Consider the following 20,839-nt stretch of genomic DNA (forward strand, 5'->3'; position numbering starts at 1 on the left):
TTCACTTGTCTCTTAGATTGTAAGCTCTTTGAGCAGGGACCGTCCCTCTATGTTAATTTGTACAGCGCTGCGTATCCCTAGTAGCGCTTTAGAAATGTTAAGTAGTAGTATCCGACCACATCATCACCTTGTATTTGTTCCTCTACCGGACTTGGTGAACGCCTTTACGTACTATGTAAGCCACATTGAGCCTGCAATAGGTGGGAAAATGTGGGATAAAAATGTAATAAATAAATATGTAATAAATAAATAAATAAATATTTAACCCCCCCCCCCCCCCCTTTACAAAGCCACGCAACGCCTTTGTAAAGGCGTTCACCAAGTCAGAGGGACTGGAGAACGGCGGAGGTGGTCCCTCTTCACAAAAGTGGTGATAGGGAAGAGGCTGGAAACTACAGGCTGGTAAGCCTCACTTCGGTTATTGGTAAAGTAATGGAAGCGATGCTGAAGGAAAGGATAGTGAATTTCCTGGAAGCAAATAAGTTGCAAGATCCGAGACAACATGGTTTTACCAAAGGGAAATCGTGCCAAACGAATCTCATTGAGTTCTTTGATTGGGTGACAGGAGAATTGAATCAGGGACGAGCTATAGATGTAATCTACTTAGATTTCAGCAAAGCTTTTGACACAGTTCCCCACAGGAGGCTCTTGAATAAACTAGATGGGCTGAAGATAGGACCCGAAGTGGTGAACTGGATTAGGAACTGGTTGACGGGCAGACGCCAGAGGGTAGTGGTGAATGGAGTTTGCTCGGAGGAGGGAAAGGTGAGTAGTGGAGTGCCTCAGGGATCGGTGCTGGGGCCGATTCTGTTCAATATATTTGTGAGTGACATTGCCGAAGGGTTAGAAGGTAAAGTTTGCCTTTTTGCGAATAACACCAAGATTTGCAACAGAGTGGACACCCCGGAGGGAGTGGAAAACATGAAAAAAGATCTGAAGAAGCTAGAAGAATGGTCTAACGTTTGGCAATTAAAATTCAATGCGAAGAAATGCAAAGTGATGCACTTAGGGAGTAGAAATCCAAGGGAGACGTATGTGTTAGGCGGGGAGAGTCTGATTGGCACGGACGGGGAGAGGGATCTTGGGGTGATAGTATCTGAGGACCTGAAGGCGACGAAACAGTGTGACAAGGCGGTGGCCGTAGCTAGAAGATTGCTAGGCTGTATAGGGAGAGGTGTGACCAGCAGAAGAAGGGAGGTTTTAATACCCCTGTATAAGACGTTGGTGAGGCCCCACCTGGAGTACTGTGTTCAGTTTTGGAGGCCATACCTTGCGAAGGATGTCAAAAAATGGAAGCGGTGCAAAGAAAAGCTACGAGGATGGTATGGGATTTGCGTTCCAAAACGTATGAAGAAAGACTTGCTGACCTGAACATGTATACCCTGGAGGAAAGGAGGAACAGGGGTGATATGATACAGACGTTCAAATATTTGAAAGGTATTAATCCGCAAACAAATCTTTTCCGGAGATGGGAAGGCGGTAGAACGAGAGGACATGAAATGAGATTGAAAGGGGGCAGACTCAGAAAAGATGTCAGGAAGTATTTTTTCACGGAGAGGGTGGTGGATGCTTGGAATGCCCTCCCGCGGGAGGTGGTGGCGATGAAAACAGTAACGGAATTCAAACATGCATGGGATGTGCATAAAGGAATCCTATGCAGAAGGAATGGATCCTCAGAAGCTTAGCTACAATTGGGTGGCAGAGCAGGTGGGGGGAAGAGGGGTTGGTGGTTGGGAGGCGAGGATAGGGGAGGGCAGACTTTTATACGGTCTGTGCCAGAGCCGGTGATGGAAGGCGGGACAGGTGTTTGGGAGGCAGGAAAAACTGCTGGGCAGACTTATACGGTCTATGCCCTGAGAAAGACAGGTACAAATCAAGGTAAGGTATACACATGAGTTTATCTTGGGCAGACTGGATGGACCGTGCAGGTCTTTTTCTGCCGTCATCTACTATGTTACTATGTAATGCTGACACAGCCTGTTCACTTTAAATGGGCTGTGTCGGCATTACTGCATCAGTAGCTGTTAGTGTGGCTTTGTAAGGGGGGGGGAATTAGAAAAAAATATTTATTAAAGTGCTGGTGGCCTTGATGGATCAGGTGCTAGGCTATCTGGATAAAGGCACAATGAATGGTTTGTTGTTGATAGCTATGTCCAGCGCATAGTAACATAATAACAACATAGTAGATGATGGCAGATAAAGAACTGTACAACATGCAGGACGTCAGACTCACAGAAACAGAACGAAGCCTTGCGCCGGAAGAAGAGGGCCTCGCTGGCTGATCTGCAAGGCTTTGTTCTGTTTCTGTGAGTCTGATGTCCTGCACTTACTCACAAAAACAGAACAAAGCCTTGCGCCAGAAGAAGAGAGCCTCGCTGGCTGATCTGCAAGGCTTTGTTCTGTTTCTGTGAGTCTGATGTCCTGCACGTTGTACCTGCAGGACGTCAGACTCACAGAAACAGAACGAAGCCTTGCGCCGGAAGAAGAGGGCCTCGCTGGCTGATCTGCAAGGCTTCGTTCTGTTTCTGTGAGTCTGATGTCCTGCACGTACAACGAAGCCTTCGCGGGAAGAAGAGGACCTCCTCGGCTGGCAGGGATTGGGGTCCCCCGCCAGCAAAGGTAGCCCACGGCGGGGGGGGATGGGGGGGTCAAGAGGGTCGCGGCGGGGGTGGACAAAGTTGGTGGTGGCGGCAGCAGCAGTGGGCGGGAGCTAAAATGCACCCCCTCACCTCGGGTCCTGGACCCCCCTTCCGCCGAAGTCTGGCTACGCCCCTAGTCTGATCAGGCCAATCATTAGCTGAGCAAAGCACTTACCCAAATTGCTCTGTGCTGGTGACACAGGACTGGGAGATAAGTTTGGAGACCCTGTAAACAATCAAGATGGTCGTGCATTAGATTTTAGCATGGAATGGTAAGGTAGACCATAAGGTTCTTTTCAATTTCAACCATGTTGTTTAGTTCTGTTTGCCAGTTTTTACTATAATTATGCCTTGGGTTAATCTCTTTATAATGGCAGTTAATAAATAAAATAGATACATTTCTTTCACAAAGCATAGATCAGCCCAAAAACACAAAAGTTGACCCACCTGCATTTACGCTATGATTCATTTGGTGATCACTGGTTTCTCCGTCTTCACTGAGATATCCTGGGGGCGGTGTCTCTGCAAGCCAGAAGTTTTTGTAATAACATTTTCAATATCTTAAACATAACAAGACAACTGAAAGCAGATAAAGACCAGTCTGCCCAACAAATACTAAAATATATTGCTCTGAACTCAGAACGTGCAGAACAATTTTTTTTCTGTATTTGTACGAGCCACTGACTGTATATTCACAATTGTTATTTTTTAACATTAATAACAGTTGAAAAAATATCATACACAGAAAGTCATAGAAAATGTAAAATTTAACTACTATATAGATGAGGTAGTACTGTGGTTGTGGAATCCTGTTTACTAAACCCATTGCGCCTTCATGGCTATGTATACAGGCTAGTGGACAAACTGCATACAGGGGTGGGGGTAGGCCATATTCCCCAAGCACCAGCCTAGAGAGTGCTGGAGAAGCAGCCAGGAGAAGAAAAAAAAAAGCAAGCAAAACCGTTTCTGAGCCCATGCACACACTTAAGGCTTGTTGCATTCCCAGCCCTCAGAAACAGAGAGTGAGAACGCTGCAAGCCTTGAATGTGCGAAGCACTCAGAGGCCCCCTGCTTACTTTATTTTCACTGGTGTCTCAGCAACTGAAGTTCTTGATATCTTTATCCTATTTTGTTTTTCTAATTTTTTTAATAATGTGTAAAAATTAGAAAAACAAGATAAAACAAATAGGATAAGGAAGGTTTTTTGGCCAATAATGAAGAGAAGATTGCTGGATCTGTTTTAGCTTTATAAAATCTATACGATTTATCAGCTCTTTGAGGCCTTTTTCCTTCCTTTTATAAGATACCTTTATAAGTCATTTTCATTTGGTGGATTTTTGTGTTTTTTTTTTGTGTAGTCTAACAATTTCATATTTCCGCACCCAAGATTTCATTTGTTTCATTGTTTAAAAATACCATCTTGGAAGCCCAGACCGGATGTATTCTGCGTAATTTACAATGGTGGAAAGAAGAGCAAACGACAGACAGCATGGTTAAAAGGTGAAGTGAACAAGGCTATTAGACCTAAAAGAACATCCTTCAAAGAATAGAAAAGGGACCCAAATGAAGTGGAGGAGTGGCCTAGTGGTTAGGGTGGTGGACTTTGGTCCTGGGGAACTGAGTTCGATTCCCACTTCAGGCAGCTCCTTGTGACTCTGGGCAAGTCACTTAACCCTCCATTGCCCCATGTAAGCCGCATTGAGCCTGCCATGAGTGGGAAAGCGCGGGGTACAAATGTAACAAAACAAAAAAAAAGAAGCAACATAAGCGCTGGCAGGTTAGATGCAAAATATTGAAAAAGAAGGTTAAAAGAGAATATGTGGAGGGGCATAATCGAACGCCCAAGTTTTCCTGAGGGCGTCCTCACAGGATGTCCCCGTGAAGGGGCGGGGAAACCCGTATTATCGAAACAAGATGGGCAGCCATCTTTCATTTCAATATTACGGTCGGGGACGCCCAAATCTCCACATTTAGGTCGACCATGAAGATGGTCGTCCCTAGAGATAGTCGTCCCCGATTTTCGGCAATAATGGAAACTGAGGACGCCCATCACAGAAAAGACCAAAGCCAAGCCATTTGGTCATGGGAGGAGCCAGCATTCGTAGTGCACTGGTCCCCCTGACATGCCAGGACACCAACCGGGCACCCTAGGGGGCACTGCAGTGGACTTCAGAAAACGCTCCCAGGTGCATAGCTCCCTTACTTTGTGTGCTGAGCCCCCCAAAACCCACTCCCCACAACTGTACACCACTACCATAGCCCTTATGGATGAAGGGGGCACCTACATGTAGGTACAGTGGGTTTCTGGTGTGAGCAAAATCCAAATAAAGAAATAGCAACATTCCATGTACAATCTCTCTGGAGTGGAGGAGTGGTCTAGTGGTTAGAGCACTGGTCTTACAATCCAGCAGTATGCAGGCAGGAGGACCCATGCCCATCTCCACCCCACCTGTTAAACTTGTGGTGGTAAATGTGAGCCCTCCTGCCTGAAGTGCACTGCACCCACTAAAACTGCTCCAGGGACCCGCATACTGCTGTCATGGAGCTGGGTATGATATTTGAGGCTGGCATAGAGGCTGGAAAAAATATTTTAACATTTTTGTTTTTAGGGTGGGAGGAGGTTAGTAACCACTGGGGGAGTAGGGGGAGGTCATCCCCGATTCCCTCCGGTGGTATTCTGGTTATTTAGGGCACATTTTTGTGGCTTGGTCGTAAAAATAAAAAGGACCCAAAACACGCGTCTACACTACTGCAAGCCATTTTTCAGCGCACCCTAATAAAAGGACCCCTGAATGTGGTATTGTATACCAAGTGAATGATGCTTAATCAGGAGAGACATGATCCAATCAAATTTTGTTGCTTGAGTGAAAAATATGGCGAGCTATGCTTTGGATGGTCTGGATATGTTTAAGAGAGTATTGAGGTAGGTCAGCACATACTACATTACAATAATGAAGTCAGGAAATATTATTGCTACTAAATACCACCCCTGCTCTTTCCCTAACTCAGCTCCTTATTAATTGGGTAACATCTGGCCATTCAGGAAACAGTCTGATATTATCAGGGTAATTTTTCAGAATAAATTGATATGGGGAGTTATGCATATGCCATCCACCAGCGAACGCATAATTCTCGCTGAAGATCGGATGAAAGAATGCTATTGGTGGAGATAGTTTCACCTATCTAGGACTGGAGGAGTGGCCTAGTGCTTAGAGCACTAGTCTTGACGTCCAGAGATGCCCAGTTCAATTCCCACTGCTGCTCCTTGTGATCTTGGGCAAGTGGAGAAGTGGCCTAATGGTTAGAGCACTAGTCTTACAATCCAGAGGTGGCCGGTTCAATTCCCACTGCTGCTCCTTGTGATCTTGGGGAAGTGGCCTAATGGTTAGTGTAGTGGGTTGCAGACCTGGGGAACTGGGTTCAATTTCAACTGCTGCCTGATGGTCACCAGTGGGCTGAGATCCTGGGGAACCGGGTTCAATTCCCTCCGCAGCTTCATGCGACCCTGGGCAAGTCAGTTAACCCTCTTTTGCCCCTAGTACAACATACTACTTAAATTGTGAGCCCCTCTAGAGACAGACCCAGTACCTGTAAAATGAAACTGTAAACCACTGAGGTCTAAGTGGTACATAAATACTTAAAAATAAAAAATGCAGTTAACCCTCCATTGCCTCAGGTACAAACTTAGATTGTGAGCCCTCATGGGCCAGAGAAATACCCAGTGTACCTGAATGTAACTCACCTTAAGCTACTACTGAAAAAGGTGTGAGCAAAATCCAAATAAAGAAATAGCAACATTCCATGTACAATCTCTCTGGAGTGGAGGAGTGGTCTAGTGGTTAGAGCACTGGTCTTACAATCCAGAGGTGGCCGGTTCAAATCCCACTGCTGCTCCTTGTGATCTTGGGCAAGTCACTTAACCCTCCATTGACTCAGGTACAAACTTAGATTGTGAGCCCTCCCGGGCCAGAGAAATACCCAGTGTACCTGAATGTAACTCAATTTGAGCTACCACTGAAAAGGTGTGAGCAAAATAAATAAATACCTGGAATGTAGTTAACCTGCGGCTCGATGCCTGCTGGGAAATGTGTGTTCTCTGGAATGGAATGGCTGTAATCGTCTAATGGTGGAAATTCAGCTGGAATGTCTGGGTGTCTTGGAACCAACACTGGGGGCAAAACTGTTAAAGAAAAAAAAAAGAGAGAGAGAGAAACTTCTCAATTATGGTAAGTCGAAAGAGTGCAAGAGATTTTCTGAATACAAAAGGAATTATTTTATTTTATTTCTCTTTTGGGGCAATGCGTTGTAACACCAATCCTCACAGATAAGTTACCTGTACTGCTTGCAACTTTAAACAACAAAAAATACAATTCTCCGTAACTGAATCACTGAAAAGGTTAACCTCAAATAAGAAACCACATTAACCCCCCCCCCCACCCATGTGCGATGAAACTACAATGTAGTAAATTTAAAACGAATCAGAGAAAATTTTTCTTCACTCAACGTGCAATTAAACTCTGGAATTCATTGCCAGAGAATGTGGTAAAGGCAGTTAGCTTAGCGGAGTTTAAAAAAGGTTTGGGCGGCTTCCTAAAGGAAAAGTCCATAAACCGTTATTAAATGGATTTGGGGAAAATCCACTACTTCTGGGGTAAGCAGTTTAAAATGTTTTGTACTTTTTTGAGATCTTGCCAGGTATTTGTGACCTGGATTGGCCACTGTTGGAAGCAGGATGCTGGGCTTGATGGACCTTTGGTCTTTCCCAGTATGGCAATACTTATGTACTTGTATCTATCTCATGAATATTCACTGAAAACCTGACTGGCTGGGGTGCCTCCAAGACCAGGTTTGGGAACCACTGATTTAGTCAATGGTGGTGGAGGGGGGGAGGGGAGGCTTGCTTGTTCAGGCAGGTTTTTGGGGAGACAGACTGATTGGGGCCACCAGTCACAAAAATATATTATACTACATCTATACCACTAAAACCACAATATCTAAGCGGTTTCCAAATCAATAAACCAAGGTATAGTGCTTAGGAATTACATAGCATAGAAAATGACATCAGGATCATTAGTCCAAGTATTTCCTGAGCACGTCTAAATTACATTTAGCATCCTTATGGAAGCAGGATAACAAGTTGTATTTAAAGTTTATTAAAATTTGCTAGACCGCTCTAGCTACCGCGATAGAACAGAGCAGTGTACAGACTAAAGATCGGTTTAAAAGAGAAAAATACCTTCGTTGAATGACAGGACAGAGCAAGGAGAGAGAGGGACACACACAAAGGCAAGTTAAAGGAAATGAGAAACCGAAGTAAAATGTACTTGGCAATATTTAGAGAGTAGAATGGCAGGAACACAAAGTGTGAATTCATCCTCGTCCTCATTCTCATCATTATTTATCGCATACCTCCCTATGAAAAGAGTACAAGGTGTATACGAGTTAAAATATTTTATTTTTTTATTGGGATTCATTAACTGCCCTTACGAAGAGATTCACCCAAGGTGGTGTACAGAAGGTACAGTTTAACATGAAACTTACAATTTTGTTAACGACATAACAATAGTAAAATAACCAAATATAAACATAAATACAATAAATGAGGTAAATTAATGCTTTTCTACAATATGGCTTACTATGTAGCTAAGGGGCCAAGTGCAGATATATGATGGGAACAGAACTCCGGAGGAAATACAAATATATCATTAAACTGACTAAAAGACTACACTATAAAACAATGATTGGACCAAATTACAAAGACACACACAAACTCTTTTACCTTGTAACCAAATTGCTAGACACCACACCAGTTACAAATAAAAGCAAAGATACACCAGGGGTCGACGACCTCGCGAAATACTTCAAGGAAAAAATCATATACAACTATGACTTAAAATACCCACCAGCCCTACTGAATACGCAACACTCCTAAATTGTCTAGACCCAGAAGACGGAATATACCCAGCAGACAGGCTATGGACCGAATTCGAACTATTATCAGAGGACCTCATCTCTAAAACACTCAAAAGATTCGCCAAATCCCAATGCAAACTAGATATTTGCCCAAACAACCTCATGAAATCAGCCCCTCAACAATTCATAATAGACCTAACTAACCACATGAATTTCATGCTAAAAAACGGACTTTTCCCAAAAGAAAAAGGAAACATTTTACTCACCCCAATACCCAAGGACACAAAGAAAAACACAAGCGAAATAACTAACTACAGACCAGTAGCATCTATACCACTAATAACCAAAATAACCGAAAGGATGGTTACCAAACAACTCACAAACTACCTCAACAAGTTCTCCATACTATATGATTCCCAATCAGGATTCCGGACAAATCACAGCACAGAAACAGTATTAATCACCCTAATGACCAAATTTAAACAAATGATTGCAACCGGCACCAATATACTCCTCTTACAATTTGACATGTCAAGCGCCTTTGATATGGTAGACCACGGAATCCTATTACACATTCTTGAATATTTTGGCATTGGAGGTAATGTCCTAAACTGGTTTAAGGGGTTCTTAACCTTACGCTCATATCACGTCACATCAAACTCAACTACGTCTGCCGCATGGATACCTGATTGTGGAGTACCGCAAGGATCCCCCCCTCTCACCAACTATTTTCAATCTAATGATGACTCCCATGGCAAAACTTCTATCAAACCATAACCTCAACCCATACATATATGCCGATGATGTAACGATATATATTCCATTCAAAAAAGACATTAATGAGATCTCTAACGAAATCAACCAAAGTCTACACATCATGAACACCTGGGCAGATGCATTCCGACTGAAACTGAATGCAGAAAAAACTCAATGCCTCATACTTACCTCCCAATACAACACGAATAAATTTACCGCCATTAACACACCTAAACTAAGTCTGCCAATCTCAGAAAATTTAAAAATCCTTGGAGTCACTATTGACCGCCACCTAACACTTGAGACTCATGCGAACAACACAACCAAAAAAATGTTCTACTCCATGTGGAAACTGAAAAGAATAAGACCATTCTTTCCAAGATCTGTCTTCCGCAGCCTATGCAATCACTCGTACTCAGTCACTTGGATTATTGCAACTCACTATACGCGGGCTGCAAAGAACAAATACTGAGGAAACTTCAAACAGCCCAGAATACAGCAGCCAGACTCATCTTCGGAAAACCAAAATACGAAAGTGCAAGACCCTTACGGGAGAAACTACACTGGCTCCCACTCAAGGAACGTATCACTTTCAAAGTATGCACCTTAGTCCACAAAATCATTCACGGTGAAGCCCCTGCATACATGTCTGACTTAATAGACCTGCCACCCAGAAACGCTAGAAGATCGTCCCGAACCTTCCTCAATCTCCATTTCCCTAAGTGCAAAGGCATAAAATACAAAGTACTGCACGGATCAACCTTCGCTTACATGAGCACGCAATTCTGGAATACACTACCACGCAACCTGAAAACGATCTACGAACTAACCGACTTCCACAAACTACTGAAGACGTATCTCTTTGAGAAAATCTACAGCAAGGATCAAAACACATGAAGTCCATACACACTAATAGATACGCATCAACACACTCTCTTCTGAATTCTCTTCCCCCGTATCCTCAACTCTCTTAAAACTCTACCCACAGATAAAATTGTTAGACCTTTATGTTCCCTTAATACTGTTTTATCGCCCCTCAACTCCCCATTGTTTTATTCCATTGTTCTATTCCCAAATGATATCCTGACTTTACTCTGTCTTCCCACAACTCTTCACAATGTAACCCATAAGCGTACTGTAACAAATTGTATTTCCATCACTCATAATGTATTGTAAGCCACACTGAGCCCGCAAATAGGTGGGAAAATGTGGGATATAAATGCAAATAAATAAATAAATAAACAAGATACAAAATACGAAAGTGCAAAACTCTTAAGAGAGAAACTACACTGGCTACCACTTAAACAACGTATAACGTTCAAGGTTTGCACCCTGGTTCATAAAATCATTTACGGAGATGCCCCCGTCTACATGTTAGACCTCATAGACCTGCCATCCAGGAACACTAAAAGATCAGCACGCACATTCCTGAATCTACACTTCCCCAGCTGCAAAAGACTAAAAGGAGAAATTAGGCCTTACCTGCTAATTTGCTTTCCTTTAATCCCTCCGGACAGGCTCAGGATTGGACTGATGGGTTGTGCTCGCCTACCAGCAGGTGGAGACTGAGAAAAAACTCTGACTCTAGAGAGCCAAGAGCCCTGGTCATGTGACCCTAGCCTCAGTATTTGAATAACAAAGCAGAAAGGAAAAGAAGAACCTATATTCTGTGCCGTGAGGAATCCAAGCAGCCAGGAAGCACAAGAGAAACGTGCTTAAACTACAGCTTAGCCGTGACACTACTACTACTTAACATTTCTAGAGCGCTACTAGGGTTACGCAGCGCTGTACAAAATAAACAAAGAAGGACGGTCCCTGCTCAAATGAGCTTACAATCTAAAGAACGAAATGTCAAGTTGGGCAGTCTAGATTTCCTGGGTAGAAGTGTAGAGGTTAGGTGCCGAAGGCGACATTGAAGAGGTGGGCTTTAAGCAGAGATTTGAAGATGGAGAGGGAGGGGGCCTGACGTATGGGCTCGGGGAGTTTGTTCCACGCGTGGGGTGAGGCGAGGAAGAAAGGGCGGAGCCTGGAGTTGGCGGTGGTGGAGAAGGGTACTGAAAGGAGGGATTTGTCTTGAGAGCGGAAGTTACGGGTAGGAACGTAAGGGGAGATGAGGGTTGAGAGGTAAGGAGGGGCTGCAGATCGAGTACATTTGTAGGTTAGTAGCAGAAGCTTGAATTGAATGCGGTACCTGATCGGAAGCCAATGAAGTGACTTGAGGAGAGGGGTGATGTGAGTGTATCGGTTCAGGCGGAAGATAAGACGTGCAGTAGAGTTCTGAACAGACTGAAGGGGGGATAGGTGGCTAAGTGGGAGACCAGTGAGGAGTAGGTTGCAGTAGTCAAGGCGAGAGGTAACAAGAGAGTGGATGAGAGTTCGGGTGGTGTGCTCAGAGAGGAAAGGGCAGATTTTGCTAATGTTATAGAGGAAGAAGCGACAGGTCTTGGCTATCTGCTGGATGTGTGCAGAGAAGGAGAGGGAGGAGTCGAAGATGACACCGAGGTTGCGGGCAGATGAGACGGGGACAATGAGGGTGTTATCAACTGAGATAGAGAGTGGAGGTAGAGGAGAAGTGGGTTTGGGTGGGAAGACAAGAAGTTCGGTCTTGGCCATGTTCAGTTTCAGGTGGCGGTTGGACATCCAGGCAGCAATGTCGGATAAGCAGGCCGATACTTTGTCCTGGGTTTCCGCAGTGATGTCAGGTGTGGAGAGATAAAGCTGGGTGTCGTCAGCATAAAGATGATACTGGAAGCCATGAGACGAGATCAGGGAGCCCAGGGAAGAGGTATAGATAGAGAAAAGAAGGGGTCCGAGGACAGAACCCTGAGGGACTCCAACAGAGAGCGGGATAGGGATGGAGGAAGAGCCATGAGAGTGTACTCTGAAGGTACAATGGGAGAGATAAGAGGAGAACCAGGAGAGACCAGAGCCCTGGAACCCAAAAGAGGACAGTGTGTCAAGAAGTAAGTTGTGATTGACCGTGTCAAAAGCGGCTGATAGGTCGAGGAGAATGAGGATGGAGTAATGACCTTTGGATTTGGCGAGGAACAGGTCATTACAGACTTTGGATAATGCCGTTTCTGTCGAGTGAAGTGGGCGAAAGCCAGATTGAAGCGGATCGAGGATGGTATGAGAGGCGAGAAAATCAATGCAACGGCTGTGAACGGCACGTTCAAGTATTTTGGAGAGGAAGGGTAGGAGGGAGATGGGGCGGTAGTTGGCTGGACAGGTAGGGTCAAGTGAAGGTTTTTTGAGGAGAGGTGTGACAACAGCATGCTTGAAGGTGTCAGGGACAGTCGCGGTGGAGAGAGAGAGATTGAGGATATGACAGATGGCAGGGGTGATAGTAGGAGAGATGGTGATAAGTAAGTTGGTGGGGATGGGGTCTGAGGAACAGGTGGTGCATTCGAGGAGGAGAGAAGATGGGCGGTTTCCTCTTCGGTGATATCAGGAAAAGAGGAGAAGGAGGCCTGAGTTGATTGGTTGAGGGAATGGGTGATAGGATGAAGAGGAGGAGAAGGTTTAGTGGTGAATTCGAGGTTGATCTTCTGGACCTTGTCGCGGAAGTAGTCAGCCAGTGATTGAGGAGAGAGTGAGGGGGTGGGGGGGTGGGAGTGGAGGGCACTTTGAGGAGGGAGTTAAGGGTGACGAAGAGACGACGAGGGTTAGAGCTGAGGGAGTTAGTCAAGTGAGTGTAGTAGTCCTGTTTGGCGAGGAATAGGGAGGACTGGAAGGAGGATAGCATGAATTTGTAGTGAATGAAGTCAGTATGGGTGCGAGATTTCCTCCATAGGTGTTCAGCTGATCGGGAGCAGGAGCGAAGGTAACGGGTGCAAGGGTTAAGCCAGGGCTGGGGATTAGTGCGCCTTGTGGGACGGGAAACAGACGGTGCAAGGGTGTCTAGGGCGGAGGAGAGAGTGGCATTGTATTTGGAAACAGCCTTGTCAACGGACTCGGAGGATGTGATGGACGGGAGGAGATCGGAGATACTAGCGGATAAGGTGGGGGGGTCAACAGCCTGGAGATTCCTGGAGGTAGTGGTTAGTGTTGGGTAGGACTGAGGGGGAGGGTAATGAAGTGTGAATGTGATCAGGTGATGGTCAGAAATGGGAAGAGCAGAGATGCAAAGATTAGAGGGCGAGCAGGTAGAGGAGAGGACGAGATCAAGACAGTGACCAGATTTGTGAGTAGGGGTGGTGGAGCTCAGTTGGAGGTTGAAGGAGGAAGTAAGGGTGAGGAATTGAGAAGCGTATGAGTCGGATGGGTTATCAGTGTGTATGTTGAAGTCACCAAGAATGAGGGATGGGGATGAGGGCTCAAGAAAAATGGAGAGCCAGGCATTGAAATCAGTAAGGAAGGAAGGACTTATCAGGGGTGCGGTAGATGACTGCAACTCGGAGTGGCAGCGGGTAGAATAGACGGATGGAATGGACTTCAAAGGATGAGAACCAGTGAGACTGTGGTAGGAGGAGGGGTTGAAAACTGCAGGAGGGCGAAAGTAGAAGGCCAACGCCGCCACCGCGGCTAGCTGTGCGGGGCGAATGGGAGAAAAGGTAGCCTCCGTGGCAAAGGGCTGCGACTGAGGCAGAGTCATTGGGGGTGAGCCAGGTTTCGGTTAGGGCGAGCAGATGGAGGAAATGGGAGATGAAGAGATCATGGGTGAAGGTAAGTTTGATGCAGATTGAGTGGGCATTCCACAGGGCACACGAGAAGGGGAGGGAGGAAGGGGGGAGGAGGGGAATGGAGATGAGATTGGAGATATCGCGGGAACGTTTGCATAGATGACACGAGGACGAGGACATGTGTGGTGGACCTGGGTTGGGATTGATGTCTCCCGCGGATAGCAGGAGAAGGAGCAAGAGAGAGCAGAGAAGGGTGGGGGAGGTAGAGCGACGAAGGCGGGATGCGCAGAGGAGGAATGGGGAAGGGTTCATGGCAGGAAGGAGGTGTTGGAGGTTGAGAGCTAGGAAGGAGGAGGAGGACAGTAGGGATGGTGAGGTGGGGGGGGGGATAGGGGTAGGAAGGGTATTGCAGTAGTGGGCAGGATGGGGGGGATGGGTAGTTAGTTCGTGTGGTAGACAGCGGAGGGAGGGGGAAGAGATTGGGGAGGGATAGGGCGAGGAATAGAATGTGAAAGGGGGCCATAGGTAGTGAGAGAGGTAGGGAGTGAGTGAGCAGGCAAGTTGGACAAGCTGGTGGGGTGGAGCAAGCTGACGCAGATGGACTGGAAGCTGGATCAGGCGGGCTGGAGCAAGCTAGTGCAGATGGACTGGATCGAGCAGGGGAAGCTGGATCAGGCTGACTGGAGCAAGCTGGATTAGGTGGGCTGGAACGGCAGGAGCAGGTGGCTGGAACGAGCAGGAAGAGCTGGATCCGACGGAGGCTGGAGCAGATGGACTGGGACGAGCAGGAAGAGCTGGATCCGACGGAGGCTGGAGCAGGTGGACTGGGACGAGCAGGGGGAGCTGGATCAAGAGGGCTGGAGCAATCTGGATTAGGCGGGCTGGAACAGCTGGAGAAGCTGGAACGAGCAGGGAGAAGCTGGATCAGGCGGACTGAAGCAAGCTGGATTAGGCTGCCTGGAACAGCTGGAACAGGTGGCTGGAACAAGCAGGAAGAAGCTGGATCCGACGGACTGGAACAGGGTGCAGATGAACTGGAACGAGCAGGGATAAACTGGATCAGATGGAGTGGATCAGATGGAGTGGAACAAGCTGGACGAGCTGGATCAGGCGGGCTGGACCAAGCTGGAGCAAGCAGGAAGAAGCTGGATCCGACGGACTGGAACAGGGTGGTGGAGATGGAATGGAACGAGCAGGGAGAAGCTGGATCAGATGGAGTGGAACGAGCTGGATCAGGCGGGCTGGACCAAGCTGGAGCAAGCAGGAAGAAGTTGGATCAGACGGACTGGAACGAGCAGGGAGAAGCTGGATCAGATGAAGTGGAACAAGCTGGGTCAGGTGGGCTGGACCAAGCTGGAGCAGATGGCTGTAGTGAGCAGGGAGGCTGGAAAAGCTGGGTCAGCAAAGTGGATCGAGCTGGAGCAGGCAGATGGAGCAGATGAGGCAGGCGGATGGGTCAGAGCAGGCAGGAGGGAAGAGCTGGGCCTACAGACTGGGATAAGGTGGGGCCAATGGACTGTCTCCAACGGTCTCTGCCCCTGCCCCGGTCGGTCAGACGCACAGGACACTGGATCGCCCCGAAACCACTGCAGACGCTGGATCGACGGGCTGGAACGGGCCGGGGCTGGTGGACTCTCCTGTCGGCGCTGCGAAGCCCCAGGCGTCTCGGTCCCGTGGTCCGCACTGCAATACGCGCCCAGGTCGTTCTGGCCGGGGAGTGCGGCGGCAGTGCACAGGACCACGGTCGACCAGTGCGGCAGACTATTACCAGCCACGTATGTGGGGGATTTAGTTGATTGGAGTAGACTGGTGTGAAAGTGAGCCTATCCAGTCCATTATAGGCAAGGGAGCCGAGCTGATTAATCTCTGTTTCCCCAGTTCTGCGTGCCGTCATCCAGTACACTCAGCTCAGTGCATGCAAGTCTTTAAGCTGCTGCACAGAGGTTTGATAGATTAGTAGTGTATCCTTTATTCTGCACAGCCGTCATCCGGTTTACTCAAACAGCTTGCAAGTGCTGAACTGCTGCAGGGAGGTTTGATAGGCTAGGAGTGGAAGTGAACCTATCTAGTCCTTTGTAAGCAGTGAAGCCTCACTGCAGCGTGATCATGACCAACCTGGCCTCAGCTGTTTTCGATGGGTCTCCGGTCCAGGGATGCTCGGGTGGGTCTCCAGTCACTCCCAATCCGTCCAGGGGCCTGTGGCTTGGTTTCCAATCACCAGGCAACTTGCACTGTTTCTCTCCACCTGGCCCACTGTCTCGGCGTCGGCATCTCTCCACTCTGGCGTCCCAAGGCCCCGATCGGTCCGAGCGTCTCTGGCAGCGCACCGGACCCGGGCCGAGGAAGCATCAACCACCTCAGCGGCTTCTCGTGAAGGCCGTCGGTCGGCGAGGCTGGTCAATCTCGGCCCGGCTTGACCAGTTCGGTCTGGGACGCTGCAGGTCGACAGCACCGGCAGTTAGACAACTCCGGTCGGCCTCGGGAGCTCTCGCTCGATCACTTCGGAGTGCTGCGAGGTCGTTCCGGTCCAAGGAACAAGTTTCATCTGAGGTTCAGAGGTAAGTCCAGTTACAGCGAAAGCTACATACCTGTAGAAGGTATTCTCCGAGGACAGCAGGCTGATTGTTCTCACTGATGGGTGACGTCTATGGCAGCCCCTCCAATCGGAAACTTCACTAGCAAAGTCCTTTGGTAGTCCTCGCGCGCCCATGCGCACCGCGCATGCGCGGCCGTCTTCCCGCCCGAACCGGCTCGTGTTCATCAGTCCCGTATGTAGCAAGACAAAACAAGGGAAGACACAACTCCAAAGGGGAGGCTGGCGGGTTTGTGAGAACAATCAGCCTGCTGTCCTCGGAGAATACCTTCTACAGGTATGTAGCATTCGCTTTCTCCGAGGACAAGCAGGCTGCTTGTTCTCACTGATGGGGTATCCCTAGGCCCCAGGCTCACTCAAAACAACAAACATGGTCAATTGGGCCTCGCAACGGCGAGGACATAACTGAGATTGACCTAACAATTTTTCCAACTAACTGAGAGTGTAGCCTGTAACAGAATAAAACATGGGCCTAGGGGGGTGGAGTTGGATCCTAATACCCGAACAGATTCTGAAGCACTGACTGCCCGAACCGACTGTCGCGTCGGGTATCCTGCTGCAGGCAGTAATGAGATGTGAATGTGTGGACAGATGACCACGTCGCAGCTTTGCAAATCTCTTCAATAGTGGCTGACTTCAAGTGGGCTACCGACGCTGCCATGGCTCTAACATTATGAGCCGTGACATGACCCTCAAGAGCCAGCCCAGCCTGGGCATAACTTAAGGAAATGCAATCTGCTAGCCAATTGGATATGGTGCGTTTCCCCACAGCCACTCCCCTCCTGTTGGGATCAAAAGAAACAAACAATTGGGCGGACTGTCTGTTGGGCTGTGTCCGCTCCAGATAGAAGGCCAATGCTCTCTTGCAGTCCAATGTGTACAGCTGACGTTCAGCAGGGCAGGAATGAGGACGGGGAAAGAATGTTGGCAAGACAATTGACTGGTTCAGATGGAACTCCGACACAACCTTTGGCAAGAACTTAGGGTGAGTGCGGAGGACTAGTTATGATGAAATTTGGTGTAAGGGGCCTGGGCTACCAGGGCCTGAAGCTCACTGACTCTACGAGCTGAAGTAACTGCCACCAAGAAAATGACCTTCCAGGTCAAGTACTTCAGATGGCAGGAGTTCAGTGGCTCAAAAGGAGGTTTCATCAGCTGGGTGAGAACGACATTGAGATCCCATGACACTGTAGGAGGTTTGACAGGGGGTTTTGACAAAAGCAAACCTCTCATGAAGCGAACAACTAAAGGCTGTCCTGAGATCGGTTTACCTTCCACACGGACAACTCCAGAAGAAGAGGGAACCAGATCTGACGCGGCCAAAAAGGAGCAATCAGAATCATGGTGCCTCGGTCTTGCTTCAGTTTCAACAAAGTCTTCCCCACCAGAGGTATGGGAGGATAAGCATACAGCAGACCTTCCCCCCAGTCCAGGAGGAAGGCATCCGATGCCAGTCGACCGTGGGCCTGAAGTCTGAAAGAACTAAGGGACCTTTTGGTTGGCTCGAGATGCGAAGAGATCTACCAAGGGGGTGCCCCACGCTTGGAAGATCTGGCGCACTACTCGGGAGTTGAGCGACCACTCGTGAGGTTGCATAATCCTGCTCAACCTGTCGGCCAGACTGTTGTTTACGCCTGCCAGATAAGTGGCTTGGAGCACCATGCCCTGACGGCGAGCCCAAAGCCACATGCTGACGGCTTCCTGACACAGGGGGCGAGATCCGGTGCCCCCCTGCTTGTTGATGTAATACATGGCAACCTGGTTGTCTGTCTGAATTTGGATAATTTGGTGGGACAGCCGATTTCTGAAAGCCTTCAGAGCGTTCCAGACCGCTCGTAACTCCAGGAGATAGATCTGCAGATCGCGTTCCTGGAGGGACCAGCTTCCTTGGGTGTGAAGCCCATCGACATGAGCTCCCCACCCCAGGAGAGACGCATCCGTAGTCAGCACTTTTTGTGGCTGAGGAATTTGGAAAGGACGTCCCAGAGTCAAATTGGACCAAATCGTCCACCAATACAGGGATTTGAGAAAACTCGTGGGCAGGTGGATCACGTCTTCTAGATCCCCAGCAGCCTGAAACCACTGGGAAGCTAGGGCCCATTGAGCAGATCTCATGTGAAGGCGGGCCATGGGAGTCACATGAACTGTGGAGGCCATGTGGCCCAGCAATCTCAACATCTGCCGAGCTGTGATCTGCTGGGACGCTTGCACCCGCGAGACGAGGGACAACAAGTTGTTGGCTCTCGCCTCTGGGAGATAGGCACGAGCCGTCCGAGAATCCAGCAGAGCTCCTATGAATTCGAGTTTCTGCACTGGGAGAAGATGGGACTTTGGATAATTTATCACAAACCCCAGTAGCTCCAGGAGGCGAATAGTCATCTGCATGGACTGTAGAGCTCCTGCCTCGGATGTGTTCTTCACCAGCCAATCGTCGAGATATGGGAACACGTGTACCCCCAGCCTGCGAAGTGCCGCTGCTACTACAGCCAAGCATTTCGTGAACACTCTGGGCGCAGAGGCGAGCCCAAAGGGTAGCATACAGTACTGGAAGTGACGTGTGCCCAGCTGAAATCACAGATACTGTCTGCGAGCTGGCAGTATCAGGATGTGCGTGTAGGCGTCCGTCAAGTCCAGAGAGCATAGCCAATCGTTTTCCTGAATCATGGGGAGAAGGGTGCCCAGGGAAAGCATCCTGAACTTCTCTTTGACCAGATATTTGTTCAGGGCCCTTAGGTCTAGGATGGGACGCATCCCCCCTGTTTTCTTTTCCACAAGGAAGTACCTGGAATAGAATCCCAGCCCTTCTTGCCCGGATGGCACAGGCTCGACCGCATTGGCACTGAGAAGGGCGGAGAGTTCCTCTGCAAGTACCTGCTTGTGCTGGAAGCTGTAGGACTGAGCTCCCGGTGGGCAATTTGGAGGCTTCAAGGCCAAATTGAGGGTGTATCCTTGCCGGACTATTTGAAGAACCCACTGATCGGAGGTTATAAGAGGCCACCTTTGGTGAAAAACTTTCAACCTCCCTCCGACCGGTAGATCGCCCGGCACTGACACTTGGATGGCAGCTATGCTCTGCTGGAGCCAGTCAAAAGCTCGTCCCTTGCTTTTGCTGGGGAGCCGAGGGGCCTTGCTGAGGCGCACGCTGCTGACGAGAGCGCGCGCGCTGGGGCTTAGCCTGGGCCGCAGGCTGTCGAGAAGGAGGATTGTACCTACGCTTGCCAGAAGAGTAGGGAACAGTCTTCCTTCCCCCATAAAAACGTCTACCTGTGGAGGTAGAAGCTGAAGGCTGCCGGCGGGAGAACTTGTCGAAAGCGGTATCCCGCTGGTGGAGCTGCTCTACCACCTGTTCGACCTTTTCTCCAAAAATATTATCCGCATGGCAAGGCGAGTCCGCAATCCGCTGCTGGATCCTATTCTCCAGGTCGGAGGCACGCAGCCATGAGAGTCTGCGCATCACCACACCTTGAGCAGCGGCCCTGGACGCAATATCAAAGGTGTCATACACCCCTCTGGCCAGGAATTTTCTGCACGCCTTCAGCTGCCTGACCACCTCCTGAAATGGCTTGGCTTGCTCAGGGGGGAGCTTGTCCACCAAGCCCGCCAACAGCCGCACATTGTTCCGCATGTGTATGCTCGTGTAGAGCTGGTAAGACTGAATTTGGCCACGAGCATAGAGGAATGGTAGGCCTTCCTCCCAAAGGAGTCTAAGGTTCTAGAGTCTTTGCCCGGGGGCGCCGAAGCATGCTCCCTAGAACTCTTAGCCTTCTTTAGGGCCAAATCCACAACTCCAGAGTCGTGAGGCAACTGACTGCGCATCAGCTCTGGGACCCCATGGATCCGGTACTGGGACTCGATCTTCTTGGGAATGTGGGGATTAGTTAAAGGCTTGGTCCAGTTCGCCAGCAATGTCTTTTTTAGGACATGATGCATGGGTACTGTGGACGCTTTCTTAGGTGGAGAAGAATAGTCCAGGAGCTCAAACATTTCAGCCCTGGGCTCGTCCTCCACAACCACCGGGAAGGGGATGGCCGTAGACATCTCCCGGACAAAGGCCGCAAAAGACAGACTCTCGGGAGGAGAAAGCTGCCTTTCAGGGGAGGGAGTGGGATCCGAAGGAAGGCCATCAGACTCCTCGTCAGAGAAATATCTGATGTCCTCCTCCTCCTTCCACGAGGCCTCACCATCGGTATCAGACACAAGCTCACGAACCTGTGTCTGAAGCCGTGCCCGACTCGACTCCGTGGAACCACGGCCACGGTGTGAGCGTCGAGAGGTAGACTCCCTCGCCCGCACCGGCGAAGCTCCCTCCGCCGACG

At 48.8% G+C, this 20,839-nt stretch overlaps 1 protein-coding gene across 1 annotated transcript in view; it reads right to left on the reverse strand.

Annotated features, from left to right (window-relative positions):
- Positions 1–2,814: 2,814 nt before the first annotated feature.
- LOC115459108 (mothers against decapentaplegic homolog 3-like) overlaps positions 2,815–20,839 on the reverse strand; it is a gene marked incomplete at its 3' end in the record, with an annotated part of 29,863 nt that continues 11,838 nt past the window's right edge. Inside the window, exons 2-4 of the mRNA XM_030188973.1 lie at positions 6,685–6,819; positions 3,087–3,161; positions 2,815–2,865 (exon numbers count right to left, since the gene is read on the reverse strand). Coding sequence (XP_030044833.1) covers positions 2,815–2,865; positions 3,087–3,161; positions 6,685–6,819 — 261 coding nt within the window. The remainder of the gene's footprint in view (positions 2,866–3,086; positions 3,162–6,684; positions 6,820–20,839) is intronic.

This window comes from Microcaecilia unicolor, unplaced genomic scaffold (assembly GCF_901765095.1).
Source record: "Microcaecilia unicolor unplaced genomic scaffold, aMicUni1.1, whole genome shotgun sequence".
In the NCBI taxonomy this organism is placed as follows: Eukaryota; Metazoa; Chordata; class Amphibia; order Gymnophiona; family Siphonopidae; genus Microcaecilia; species Microcaecilia unicolor.